The 13,956-nt window shown below is 53.4% G+C and overlaps 5 protein-coding genes across 5 annotated transcripts; all 5 read right to left on the bottom strand.

Moving 5' to 3' along the window:
* Positions 1-734: 734 nt before the first annotated feature.
* CKM354_000481000 (uncharacterized protein) lies at positions 735-3,668 on the bottom strand (the record flags this gene model as incomplete). The annotated part of the gene is made up of 1 exon (XM_044800059.1): positions 735-3,668. The coding sequence occupies one exon, from the start codon at positions 3,666-3,668 to the stop codon at positions 735-737; it is 2,934 nt and encodes a 977-aa protein (XP_044655994.1).
* A 696-nt stretch (positions 3,669-4,364) lies between these two features.
* CKM354_000480900 (uncharacterized protein) lies at positions 4,365-5,426 on the bottom strand (the record flags this gene model as incomplete). Its single annotated transcript, XM_044800058.1, has 1 exon — positions 4,365-5,426. One exon carries the CDS (start codon positions 5,424-5,426, stop codon positions 4,365-4,367), a length of 1,062 nt encoding a protein of 353 aa, XP_044655993.1.
* A 2,823-nt stretch (positions 5,427-8,249) lies between these two features.
* On the bottom strand, positions 8,250-9,458 carry CKM354_000480800 (uncharacterized protein; the record flags this gene model as incomplete). The annotated part of the gene is made up of 2 exons (XM_044800057.1): positions 8,250-8,494; positions 8,828-9,458. The coding sequence occupies 2 exons, from the start codon at positions 9,456-9,458 to the stop codon at positions 8,250-8,252; spliced, it is 876 nt and encodes a 291-aa protein (XP_044655992.1).
* Positions 9,459-10,136: 678 nt separating this feature from the next.
* On the bottom strand, positions 10,137-11,714 carry CKM354_000480700 (uncharacterized protein; the record flags this gene model as incomplete). Its single annotated transcript, XM_044800056.1, has 1 exon — positions 10,137-11,714. The coding sequence occupies one exon, from the start codon at positions 11,712-11,714 to the stop codon at positions 10,137-10,139; it is 1,578 nt and encodes a 525-aa protein (XP_044655991.1).
* Positions 11,715-12,461: 747 nt separating this feature from the next.
* CKM354_000480600 (protein kinase RIO2) lies at positions 12,462-13,858 on the bottom strand (the record flags this gene model as incomplete). Its single annotated transcript, XM_044800055.1, has 3 exons — positions 12,462-13,546; positions 13,595-13,739; positions 13,796-13,858. 3 exons carry the CDS (start codon positions 13,856-13,858, stop codon positions 12,462-12,464), a joined length of 1,293 nt encoding a protein of 430 aa, XP_044655990.1.
* Between the last annotated feature and the right edge of the window lie 98 nt (positions 13,859-13,956).

The raw sequence follows: 13,956 nt of genomic DNA, 5'->3' as shown, positions 1-13,956 counted from the left end.
GCGTTGCACCGATGGGCCGTTAGTTAAGAAGAAGGAACTTGTACGAGATTAGTATTCAACTGTGAGCAAACGTCTTCTCCTAAGTACGAGCGCTTCGTGTCTCCCTATTGATCAGTACCGTGGAGGTGTACGCAACGTAGCTGCGACGCGAACTGTTCTGCGAACCATTGTGTACAGAATGAGAAATGGGTACTCACGGTCCCAGAATGGACGTTCGATCGCATGTCTGCATAGTGCTAGTCTATTCTGGTGCTCATGCAGGAGGTCCGCACTCGGTAGCCAGTGAGAGACTTTCCGGAAGCACAACGCGACTTCCGCGTGGAAATGTCGTACATTATGCTCTTCGCACGACCTTTGGATGCGCAACGACGGCGTTTGAACATCGCAAACTTGCTCAACGCTGGCAATTTTGCTTGTGATGCCGGTATTGCACACGTTGTGCAGTCATTGACTACTGCAAAGTCACAATTTCTTGGCAGGTGCCAAGCCAGGCGGTCTCTGCTGTGTATGGTATTGTTCAGTATTCTGTGTGCACGCTCGAGATTCACAGATACGAGTAATTGTGGCATGATTCTTCTCAATGACGATGATAGCAAATGCAATGGACAGCTTATCTTTCTCCCAAGTGGCTCGCAAAATTGTGTTGACGGTCTCGTCCGTTGTCCAGTTCCATCGAAGAATGCTGTTAAGCCAACAGCTTTCACGGACCAGAACGGGCAAACAACGCCCACACCTCAAGCTGTCTCATCCTCGAACATCCATTCATGGTCCGAATTGGTTACTTCGACCAGCCTCAGTCCGGAGGCAGTCCTCAAGCTAGCTTTCTGGCTGACGTTTTGTTGCCGCACATGCAGCCCACGCAATGGCTCAACAGCCGCATGGTCATTGGCCGACCGCCGCGTCGAGGCCTGACTAGAGCTGGTATCCTGCGACCGTTTCTCAGATGTTTCTTTCGCAAGAACAGGATTCTGGCCCATCGTTCCACGAGAGCCATCCGCACCAGGTTGGGAGCCCCCGCGGCCATCGTGCCCTTGGGGACTGGGCTGAATGTGACGGTATCCCCGCAATCGGAAGACTTGCTGTAGCCGAAGTCGCTCACCGTCTGGATCAGTGGCTTTCATTCGGTCAAGATGTTCTGTCGCTCTTGTGGGGTTGGCCAGCGGGGCCTTTGAGCCGACCATGGACCTCTCTGCCATCCCGTCTCCATCAGCCAGTGCCGCGCCACTTCTTGTTGGATCCTGATGCAGAGACGATGGGACAACCCATTGCTGTTTCACAATACGCTGCATCTCGGCATTCTCCCTTTCCATCCTCGTTACCAACTCAAGCAGATTCGGAGATTTATCAGTCAAGCTGGCAAGCTCCGACGGCGGTATAGGTCTTGCTCCGGGATTGTTCAGCGCGATAGATATCAACAGCTGCTGCACTTTCAATGATGGCATTACTTCGACAAACGGTTTCGAGGAAGCGGAATCGTCTGATGGCCTCGCAGGTGGCTTGGGCTCAGTGCCCATCATTTCCTGACCTGAGTCGTGCTTGTCTGGTGTTGCAGAACGCTGCAACGTCTCATTGCTCGCGGCTCCACGCTCGTCTTGAGAACTTACAATTGGCTGGACAGCTGTTGTAAAACATGGAGAATGGTTCCAGAATGCTTCTTTGCTGGGGAATCCAGCTCCACAGCCATAGCAACGCCGCACGTTTTGGGAATTAGAAGGAGCATGGTATGGGGGAGGTGGACTTGGTTGACTCTTACCGCTCTCACGTGCGCCGACAAGCATTCGCGTGGCACCTCTTAGGGGCGTCAAAGCCGACGCAGGCACAGGTCGATGCTCAGCTGGGGGCAGAATGCTGGTCGTTCGCTGATCTGATGCAGTAGATTTTTGTACTGAAGGCTCTCCAAACCGATGCCGGGTCGCGTCGAAATCCTTGTCAGGCAATCGACCATACTCGATAGTCTGGTGGGCAGCTGAAGTTTCGTGCGCAGTCGACGTAGGTTGTGGGCTTCGAGGAGCCGTGTCAGTTCGCTTCTCGACTGCGTTGTCGAGATTTTGGCCATTCGCTGCTGCCACAAGCTGTGCCTCAAAATCGTCGAGCTGGTCAGCGTCATCCTCAGACTCTTCCCCAGGCTCGCTGTACTCCTGCTCCCCTTCAGCTGCGTCAGGTTGCTCGTCCTGTTGTTCCACATCCAATCTGTAGCAAGGTGCGTGATCAAAGAAAGATGACTCGTCAACGAAGATCTGTCTGCAACCAACGCACTCTTGTGCATAACCAGATTTTCCAGAGCCCGTTGCAGAGTTTGAGTGCTCATCCGAAGCAGTCGACGGACCAATAACGATCAGATCATGAACGCTACTTTCCATGTGCCTCCGCACACGCGACGTGCAGTCGAAGCTCTTCGGACAGAGCGGACATTGATATATCCCTGGACGACTCGATTGACGTTTTGCACGAGACGAATCAGGTAGATATCCGGGTCCATTATGTTTCTTAGTGATCAAGTGGCGCTTGAGATCGTGTGGTCTCTCGAAGAATTTGCCGCACAAGTGGCACTCCTGAGGCATGTTAGGCCTCTCCATGGACATGTTGACGAACCGTGAACGACGTCGCTTCGATTTTGTAACAGCAGGATTCGAGGCCGGCATATCAGACTCTACAATTTGCTCTGGTGAGCGTGGTCTCTTCGTCCTATGGTAGAGCTTCATATGTGGCTTGAGCCTGTCCATTCTTGAAAGACCTTTGCCGCATATCGGGCATTTCACGGGCCGCAAATCGCCGTGAGATTTTCGATGCTGTATAAGATCTGCTTGATGGCTGAATTGCTGGCCGCAGTCTTCCCATTCACAGATCAGGCCAAGCTTCTTGAGAATTTCTGGGGGCAATTGTTGTTTGTTCAAGAGCTCATGGGCATCTTTGTCCATGACTGCCTTCTTGTCCGCAATTGCCAACCGACCGTGACTTAGTGAACGATGGCGCGTCAGATCCGAGGGCCTTCCAAAGGATTTACTGCATAATGCACAATCTAATTCCATCACTCTGAACGTGCCATGTTTCGTGGTTCTCAAGCTGGAGGCCAATTCGTCCAGATTCTGCCGCTTTGCTCTGCTGTCCTGGCCTGAAGAAAGAATCTCATCAGGGGGATTTGGAAGAGCTATTGATGGAGATATTCCGCGTTCCAGCGTTTTCGACTCCAGTTCCATACTACTGTCATTTCCGTTCGACCTGCCATGTACCGAATTGCCGACTTCGTGAAACTTGACATGAGCATCCATGTCATCCCGGCCAGGAGATTCATCTCGTGCTTCATCCGGATACGGTGAGGAAGCAGTTCCTTCAGCATCTTGTCGAATGTCCCCAATCTCCCCTTCTCGCGAGGATCCATCTGGATGCAAGCCCTTCGAACCGCGACCAAGATACTTCTCATGAACAAGACAATGACGATTCAAATAATCTCTCCTTCCAAACCGTTTGCCACATCCCTCAAAAGGACAGGTGAACCGCTTCTCTCCAGTATGCAAGTGCATATGCCGGTCCCGGGAATGCGGTGAAGTGTATGTTTTGCCGCAAGTTTCACAAGCATAGCGTTTTTGGGCGGCTTCGATAGAGTTGATCAAGCTTTCCGCGTGAGCCTGCGCGAGGTTGGCGTCTGGCATCTTGATGTCTGGCGGCATGCTGTTGTTTGCGAGAGGTGTACCAAAAGCAGTGCTGATTCCCAGTGGCGAGTCATTGGTGTTTTGAGAGATCTGAGCCCATCACGATGCCCTTGAATGGTCGCCACATCTTTCCGCTGCTGTTCGTATGCGGTGATTGGTTCCTGGAGGCGTTGTTGTGGATGAGCAGGTCAAGTTGTTCCACAAACGAAGTCGCAGCGCGCCAAGCCAAGCTTCACCTTCCGGCCCAAACCAGCATCCTCGACCGCCGTTTCGAATGATGGAATGGAAAGAACACAGTTAGCAGCAACGAAGGACTCCATGCACAGAGACGTGTTCTACTCACTGCTACAGGACACAAGCTGCGCCAAGGCAGTTGGTTTCCAAAGCCACACGTGAGTGACATGGAACACCACAACAAGGACAGCAACCTGGCGACAAGAGGAAGAAGACGTCTATTACGAGCAACCATGATATTGAGTTGCGTATCTACAAAGTAAGAAAATCCGCAGTGAGCGTGCCGCGAAACCCTTCGCATCGCATATCATCGCCCCCTTCATCCACTCAGCACGCCGGCTGAACTGCTATGCCCCAGACTCCTTCGCTTCCATACATTGACAACTATGAGAGAAAAGATCCAAAAGAAAGGCCTAGGATACCGCTTGAACGCGCCATGTCCGCACATCTTGGGAAATTTCATCAACATTAAAAGAAATATCAGCGGGCGGCGAGTCGTGATGTTCGCATTTGAGGCGCGAACCTCCCGCCTGCTTTTTGGAATTGGAATGAAGAGACGTTGAAGTCCTCGCCGTCAGACGACGATTCATCGTCAACTTCTAATACGTCGACCTCCAGGTCCCCATCGCTTGGGACTGAAATGTCGGCGGCAAGATCGTGCACCTTTTTGTTAAGGGCGGCATCCGGTGGGAGCTTCTGGAGAGCAGCTTCGGCTTCTTCATCAAGACGGTGCCGCTCTTCACTTCGTCGACGACGTTCAGCTGCCTTCTCAGCCTTCTTCCGCAGAGCGGGTAATTCCTCGGTCGCCATCTGCAAGGCTTCTGAGAAATGTTCTTTAGCCTGCTTGAGTTCCATGGTGCAGTCTCCGTCTCGAAGAATCTGGTGAGCAGCACGCTCACAGAGTGACTGCGCCTTCTCCAGACGGCCATCAACTTTGTCAAAGGCCTCGGTGCCATCGTTCCTGCCGAAGGCTGGTAGCCGAGACCGACTCGTTTGGTACTTGAAGTCGGAGACGATACGGTTGTGGTCCATGTCCTCGCCACCACTGAGAAAGCTTGAGTCGCTGCTGCTAGACCCAGAGCGACTCAGCGCGTCCACCTTTGCGCTCATCTTGCCCTTGCGGATTGCGTTCCTCGAGCTGCTGATTGCCCGCACGAGTTGCTCGAACCGTTTCTGTGTGTCCCCATCATAGTACACGACGACTTCTGCCCTCGCACGGAACTTGCATGGTCCCGATCCATCTCCAGATGCCACCGATGCGGTCTTGCGCTTCCGCTGAGACAGTCGTAGAGCATCCGAGTTCGTAAGCTGCTTCAAAGCCGGGCGCAGTCGACCATTTCTATCCTTGGATGATGTTGACTTGATAGACGGCGACTTCGAATCATTTCGTGAAGGAACGTTGCCCTCTGTGACTGCCCTCGTGGCATATAATATCTCCTGCTGTGTATCCTTCGCGGACTGCAAAATGCTCTCCAAGTCCGCTATCCAACCCGGGACATTCTCCAATAACGACGTAAAGCAATTCAATGCCTCGTCTGCCATTCCGCGGGGTGTGCAACGCTAGGTGTGGAGTCCAAGCAGGTGAGCATGGAAAGAGAGAAGGCCGATGAGTCCAGTGATCGGATCGGGAACCGCGATCGGGCGGCACCTGGCAGCCGAAACGCGGATCAGAATTTTCCAAAGCGACGTCAAGTGTCGTGGTGCGAAGGCCCTGTTGCTGTGGGCGTAGAAAGTATACAAAGGCGATGAAGATGGCGATGGGCGTGGTGATGGATGGGTGCGAGGTGGAAAGGAAGCAGCGGCGGGAGGAAGTGAGTAAAGCCAACGCACGCCTCGTTTCTGCGGAGAGAGGTGAAGCGCGCCAATGCAGCGATCGGCGACCAGCGAGCGGATTGGCCCAGTCGGCTGCGCGAGAGACGAGTGGTCCAGCGCGGAATCCCGCAGAACACGAGCGTGTCCACGGTGGGCCGACGCCTGCGTGCGTGCGTGCAGTGCGTGCGTCGTCGTCGTCGCTGCCGGATGCACCACCCGGCCCCGATGTGATGCCACCGTCGTCGCTGCAGCTCGCTGTGCCGCAGTCGCAACAAGCCGTGCCCTCGCTGTGGCACAGATCAGATCTGGTGGTGATGGGATGGATGGGAGGGAAGGATTCTGTCCGCCCGCACGCAATAAGGTTTGCGCCTGCGACCGTGCCTTTGTGCTTCCGCTGTTCCGCTGCGCCGTACCAAGGCTGCTATCAATGATGACCATCGCGAGGCCTCCTTGCTTTGATGCCCATTTGAAAGACCAGCGTGCTGGGCTGATACACATACAAAGAGCATGTCCACTGCTGTGTTCGACTGCTGCCGTCTTCCATAGCATCGAGCAAGGGTCGGGTTAGAGCATTTGCCGTATACAACAGGTCCAAGACATACTGAATCAATCCAATACGCTTGTCCAGAATGGCGCGATGCCGCTGTCTTGCCGAGCCTAGCCTCCCCGCAGTGCATTGCTCAAGAGACCTGTGTCTAGACAATGCCACATCCGTCCGCGCCTCTTTCCTGCTTCCGCACGCGCCTGAACCACATTCTCCTGTTGGCATGGACTACCAGCAGGTCCGTCCGAAGCGCCTGCCATGTATTGCAGGATTCGCAGCAATTCACCAACGTGGAATGAGCACAGCGATTCAGAAATGCCGCGGCGCAGCACTATTTCGTGGATCAACATCCACGTGCTGGAGATCGTCGCAGCTACGCCGCACAAGATCAGGGCGCTGGCGAACAGGGAGTTGACACGACGTCCAGCTCCTCCACCTCGCAGCATCGGCCTGACAGGCGTCGACATCCTTTGACAAGGACCATTACGGCAAGACATGCGCACACTCTTGGCCGCTACTGTATACCACGCAAGTCCTTTGACAACAACGACAATTTACCATCACGGCACAGCCCGCGTTTTGATTTGAATACTTTTCTCTCGGCGAGAGAGCGCCCTGGCTGGCGATCACCTCTCTTCTGCATAGCGGAAATGAGCAAATGATGTGACTCTCTGTCGATCAGGAATTTTCACAGAACTTTCCATCATGGCGCATGTACCACGAATCGCCGCAAGCACCGGATAGACCAGCTGGTCTCCAGTCCTTGCCTGCGAGCTGAAACTGCCTACTCTACTGTATGCAAGAACACACATCAAAAGCTAGGTGATCAAACTTGGCCGCATTGGACTCGCGGGTCTCAATGCATTTCCACACGTAAACCACAGCAGAGCTCAGTTCTCCTCAGCTACTGATCGTCACCACTAAACCCCCAGCCCACGCTGTGCCTCCCGACGGCAGCAATCCTTCTCATCACTGCGGTATGCTGTGCGCAGGAAAGCGCACGTGTGTAGTCATGTACCACACAAAGTACAATAGAGATCCGAAAGAATAGGAAGAACTTCCGACGGGACAGACGGCCATGCCTCCGAATTCATCTATTCCTTCCGATCTCGCATCTCATCGTCGTAACAGCCAAGCATTTTATAGATCCTACCATGCGTATATGCCTCACGATGCCCGCACCTGGATTCATGAATCCACGGATACACATGTTCCTCATCGCAAGCCCAAACAAGTTACGTCTCTGCGTAGCCCACTCTCAATTTCACTCCACTCTGACCCCCGCGCCACCAAGTGAAAAGAACGCCAACCCACCAAATACCATGATTTACATCAAGATCCCCAGTCCCCCTGCCTCAACGCCCGCATCTCTGTACAACAGCGAAGCAGTCAACACTGACAAATACTTCCGTTCCACAAACCCATCCTGTCCCACTTTATCTATGCATCACCTACAAACATCCTTGTCGCCTTTCTTCTCAGCCCTCCAACCCTTTGGCGAGATAAATTACCTTCAACCACGCCACAGCAGTACACAGTAGAAATCCCGCGTCAGTGGTTTCGCTAGGTTACACCGCAGTCAGATCCCGGGTCAAGCCAAGCGAGGGAAGAGAGCGTGCATACGAGACGAAGCAGTTGTGTCTCGATTTGGTAATCGCAGAATTCCTGTTTGTATACTACAGAGACATGGGAATGTTTTCGCGTGCGTATGCTCTGGATCGTTGGGAGTTGTGGATTGGGAAGTTGGTCGCTGTCGCCTACACTGCTATGTGTTGGGGAGACGGCGATCGAACCATTGACGAAACTTGGCATTCGGGTTCTTTGGTCGGGCGACTTCGTTGTCGTCAACAGAGCCGGCATGTGCTGTATTCCAAAACTTCGTTCCTATCATGCTTGAAATTCATCTGTACATCTGGTCGTCTCTAAATCTCATCTTGCTAGGTCTCAAGCACCCACTGCGAGCTTCAATACGAAAAATTGCCAAGTAAATGCGATGCAACTTGCAACTATCATGGCCAACACGTCTCATGTGACCACGTGCCATCTTGGTGGTTGAACTTGTAAACCTCTCGCCTTCCCTTCTTTGGATCACTCAGATCAACACTCTCCACTTCCTCTGGCTTAATCACCACAACGCGGAAGTTTTCTCTCGCAACCGGGTGGTCCAAGTCTTCGACCTTTTCACCGATTTGGTGCTTCTTCTCGTCGTATGGCTTATCGACCTGCTGACCTGGAGGTGGGTTCTGAAAGCTGCCTGTGCGCAAATTTGTGGTCAGCTGAGGTGCTCTGGGAAGATGAAGATTGATGCTAGCGTTGCTTCATGAGTCGTGGCTTGCATGCAACAACCAAAATGCTCGTGCTCAGCGGCAGGTTCTGCACAGCGGCCCAATGATCATGTTTGACCGCTTTCGATGTCGTGCATTGCGCTATTCTTGGGCAGGGTGATCTTGCTCTCTCTTTGTGCAGAAAACCACATCTTCCACAATCACCCCAGCAGTAGTTGGTGGGCAGCCCCATTGTAGGCAATTCGGACAACATCGTCGCCCAAATAAGTAGTAAGTTGAAGAAGGAAACAGCAAAAACTCACCTCTCATACCAGGACTCATGTTCCCAAAATGTCCTCTGATTTCCTTCGCCCAACTCCACCCCTCCACGCCATCTTCCTTGACAACCCTCATTCTCCTCCCCAGCTCACTCTTCACAGTCTTCACCCCACTCGTCTGCTCCTCTCCCACTGCATCAATATCCTGACTTGCAACCACATATGCCTCTCCCTTGATTCTCCACTGCATCATAATACCTTGATCTGGCAGCTTGACCCACCACACCGCCTCACAAGGACCCCCACCACCACTCCCCTGCACCAAGCTCTCATCGTCTGCCTTCCCCGCACTCGATGCGAAAATCTCAAAAGGCTTTTGCATTCGAACATCGGTCGTGAAGCATGGAAGATCAGATTCATAGACTCGGTCGTTCTTCTCTGCGGTGTTGTGTTTGTTGTCTGGGAGTTCGGCCCAGAAGGCACGGAAGATGCAGAAGCGGGCTCGTGGAACGTAAGGGACTGGTGTCTTGCCATCGCGGGATTCGGAGCGAGTGGAGGGTGTGAGACTGCTAAAGACAAACTCGGGTGAGTCCATCTTGCTCAGGTGTGAGTGGAAGAGCTTCTTCCACGGTGCTTCGCTCGTGGGCGGGCTGTTGGGGTTGGCAGTGGTGGCCATGCTTCGTCGGAACCAGCCGTTGCTGGTTCGAGTGGGTGAGGTATAAGGTGTGGAAGCTGTAGTGCCCGATAGGCTGCGTAGGTGATGAGAGAGACGATTCAGCTGCTTGGAAGCTATGGTGGCTGCTGTATTGACTGATGAAGATCGAGTATGGATGCGAGCGAGATCGTGAGGGTAGCGTTTGCAGGAATCGATGTCTTCTGATGACGAGTCTGCAGAACGAGTAGAAGAGGATATGCGAAAATGAATTGGGCCAAATGTAAACGACAGATTGAGGTCATGTTCCATTGTGAAGCTCGTCCAGTATTTGGCGTCTATGACGACGCGACGCGCATTGACTAGGCACAAGCTCCGATTGGCGTCAGATTAGCGAGGCTTTAGTCGATCTTTGATTCAGCCGACAAAGAAATCGTCACTTTGTGGAGAAGAGGATGCTGACTGACGAAGATGAAGTTCGACTTTTCCATTTTTGCGTGTCCATGGCATTGTTATTATTTGTTGTACGCTGCAAAGCAATCTCTTTTACAAACTCCTGCGTTCCGTTGCCCATTGCGACTTACGCATGCGTTGCGCCCGTCCGCCAGACAGAATTCAATGTACCGCCAAACCCGTCGTTATCAAAACCGCCGTACCCAAACACCCTCAAACTCAGCGAAGCAATGCACGAACATATGCAAATTAGTCCTTGGAGCCCTCGCTGGCAGCTGCTTTTGGTGCGACATTCTCATCTTGAATAGCCTGCTTGCGCGGGGAGTCATTCTGCTTCTTCTGTGCATGAGTGTTGCTCTTCTTCTGTGCATAATTGGTGCCCTTCTTCTCTGTGAGGGCAGGGCCCTGCTCTCCGGCATGAGGGACACTCTTCTTCTGTGCATGCTTGAAGTTCTTCTTGCTCTTCTTCTTGTTGAGGCCACGAGTTCCGCTCAAGTTGCGCTCTAAAGACTGAACGGCTCTCTGAGCATGTCCCGACAAGGTATGCAAGAAGGCCGCCTGGAAGTGGTGGCCAGCGTCCCTCGCGGTCACGTAGACCTTTTCGATCCACTGCTTGGCGGCCATGTTGATGCTCCAGAGGTCATCTATCTCAATGCCCAATACATTATATTCCACTTCCTCCTCATTGAAGGCATACTCGAGTGCGCTCTCGTAATTGCCGACCGCAAGAGCAGTAGTCGAAGCGAAGCGGTAGGCCTTCATGAGTTGAGTGCACAGGAGCTGCTCCTCAATCATGAAGCGTATGCCATCTTCAGCCTGCACAAGGGCCATGGCTGGCGAGCTGGGAATGAAGCGTCCCTCGGGAGCCGCACCATGCATGTACTCATTCAAGCCCCAGAAGATACCGTTGAGGAGTTCGCGTCTCTGATCAGACATGCCAGTAGGATCAGAGCAAGCAACGCAAGTGCAGTGGAATCCGTATAGATCGTGGAGCTTCGGCAGACGGAGATGCTGCATCTCATACCCAGCTCCTGCGCCCAGGTAGTTCACCTGAAGTTCTTCGCCAGGCTTGATGTCACGCACAGCTTGTACAGTCTGCTTACCAAGAACTGGGTTGTTGGTATGGTGTACGTTGGGAACGCACGAGTGGTTCAAGCGCGATGAAACTTCGAAGACTCCCAGATTGCCATTGGCGAGTATGAAGGTGTTGCAAGCGAAGATGGAGATCACACGGACGTGCTCGGACAGGTACTGCTCCAAGTCTGCTTCGCGAATTTGGCGATGGAGCGCGCAGACTCTGGCTGCGTGCTCGGCATCGAGATGAGGCGGCAGGAAGCTGTGCAGCGCATCGAACGCGGCCTTCTTGGTGGGCGAGAGGCGAAGGTACTCGTGGTAGGCGAGGTCGAGATTGCCCTGAGCGATCTCGAGGAGAGGCTTCTCGCAGATGATTCGCGTGCCGCGAGGAATGAACTGACAGGCGAAGACACCGAGACCTTTGCCCTGACTGGCTCGTATCTCGAACAGTGGGTGCGCAACAGCGCGCGGCACAAAGGACGGTGCATCTGCCTTCAGTGGCGAGGCGTTGCCCTTCGAGGTGGCTTGATCAGAAGCGCCACTTGCCGGTGTCGAAGCACGAGTAGTTGGGGTGGAAGCTGGACCATTGCTGGCAGAGGTCTCGTCACCCTTAGTGGATGTCGACATTTGGTTGCTGGCGTCTGATGAGGTCGAGTCGGTTGGGGAACTGCTGTCGTCTTGCGGCTTGTTTCTGTCGAGAAAGAAGAGGACGTGGTGCAGCGTCGTGCTGAGCGCAGTGGCCGTGTTATCCATGTCGCCGTGATGCTATGTCTCAGGGATGGTGGATAGTGACGGTCCTTTGTTCTGTTGTCGTGTTTGACGGTGCAGTTGTTTTTCTCGCGCGGCAGTTTGGAGCAGCAACTTAGCGCGTTTTTCAGGGGTGCCTGCGGCAGGCAGCGTTGCGTCACACAAGGCAAGTGCAAACGCTGCAGCGGGCAATCTGAAGACCGAGGACACGCGTAAACACTCTGACCCAGCGCTGTTGGTGCTGAGAGCCGTACCTCGATCACGCTTCGCGCATTGTCTTCGCGCGCAGCTGCCCGAGACTGTCTCCAGGAGCGGACTCACGGCAGTTGCCCAGGATATCACACAGCAGCATCACGCTGCCTGCCGAGCCATTTGACCCCATTATCGACTGGAGCCGCACGTCCAAAGACCTGCCATTGACATTTTGCAGAGAAACGATGGCGTTAAGAGCATTTTATGCCAGCATTGATCGAAATTGCCGCGAGGATATGGAGGTACCAGTGCCTAGCGATTCGACTCCATCCTCTTGAGTGACGAGGAGCGACCACGTTCGCTTCGATGAGCTGAGGTTCTTCGTTAGAAGCTGCCCTATGGCTCATCCTTGCCCATTGTCGAGCTGGATGACACAGGACCGGCAATTGTAATGACCAGACCAAGTGAAGCCATAGCGCACCACGCCCCAGCCTCCTCAACATGCATGTTTGACACGTAATGCTCGGTACTCGCAACCTCCGCCAATTTCGTTCGGCCTGCTCATATCGCCCATCCTGTAGCTTTCTTCTTCGTGCGCACCTTCTCCGCTACCACATCGGGCTCATGAGAGAGCTCTATGGGTTGTAAACCGAAGTCCGCCAGATTGCGAGATCGCATAGCAGCCTCGTCCTCGAGTGCCAGTCCCTCCAACCGTGATTCCAATTCAGAACTGTCTTCATCTGCATCGTGTGCGACATCCGCCTCTTCGCCTTCTTCAACCTCGCTGCCGCTAGCGTCATCCTCATCTACATCCTCATCTTGGTACTCATCCACTGCTTCAGCCTGCGTGCCATCGAGAAACCTCTCGCTCTCCTTCATCATCTTCTTGGAGAACCCACTAGCTTCCACCTCAATATCAAGCCTCTTCTCTGGATCGACGTCCTTCAGCGCGTCCTTCAGAAAAGGTCCTTTTGCATCACTTGTGTACTTGAATCGCCGCTCAAAGTATCTTTTTACGCAAGCTACGTCTCGATCGAAGTAGTATTGCGCATTGGCGTGATTTGTGCTGACTGTTTGTGGGAAGTCAATCAGGATCGGGATCACCTGTACTGATCCGTCTGCCTTGGACTTCTCTTTGATCAGGATGTTGAACTCGTTGAAGTCACCGTGGATCAGGCCCCGTTGTGCGAGCCGTACGATCAAGTCCATGAGCTCGGCGTACAGCTTGCCAGGATCGCCGACTTCGTCAACCATGCGGAGTGGGAAAGAGTCGATGAACTCCATGACAACAGTGTGACGGCTCCATGCCAGTGGCTCTGGCACCGGAAAGCCTTCCCGGTAAAGTACTCTCATGAATTCATATTCCTTGTGTGCCGCCAGGCGAGAGAGATACTTCCAATCTCCTGTGCCTGAATTGCCGGTCTTGCGAAGGTAGTCGCGGTTCGCTTTCACTGTGCGAAAAGAGATTCGCCCTAGCCGATGTAGCTTGAGAACTTGTTGGCGGCCTTCTGGTGAAGCTGTAATGTAGATGTCTGACTCCTTGCCCACACCGATCTGATTGCCAAGTGAAAAGATGACATTTGATCTTCGATGTGCGTTCAGTGCGAGGTAGTCGAGTCCGCCGTAAGTGAGGCGGTAGCCATCATCTAGAAGCAATCAGTCACGGGTCACGAGAAAGGTGAGCAGCGTCGTACATCTTGCGTTCTTCACTTTGGCGATGAGGCCGGCCTTGGCAAGATTCGATATGTTCTTGTGTATACCACTACCTCCTCTGAGTCCAGAGATCGACTGGATCAGTGGCGTTGGAACGACTTCATGATTCTTGCTTCCTTGCTCAAACTACGCCTTTTCTCAGTACGATCTTGTGGCATGAGAAGTGAAGGAAGTGCACCTACTGCAGCAAGCACGCGCCAGTCTTCGCTGGACAAATATCGCAATGCGCCAGTGTCGAGCTTCATTGTGCCAGTCTATGTTGCGAAGTTCGAGATGGCCACTGCATTTACATGTGACAGCGGCCAGAAAATTGCGGTGATGTCGTTGTCCGGGAGCCGCCACA

The sequence above is a fragment of the Cercospora kikuchii genome (assembly GCF_019650295.1).
Source record: "Cercospora kikuchii DNA, contig_00003, whole genome shotgun sequence".
In the NCBI taxonomy this organism is placed as follows: domain Eukaryota; kingdom Fungi; phylum Ascomycota; class Dothideomycetes; order Mycosphaerellales; family Mycosphaerellaceae; genus Cercospora; species Cercospora kikuchii.
Note: the sequence above shows the minus strand (reverse complement) of the source record. Positions and strands in the feature narration are given on the sequence as shown.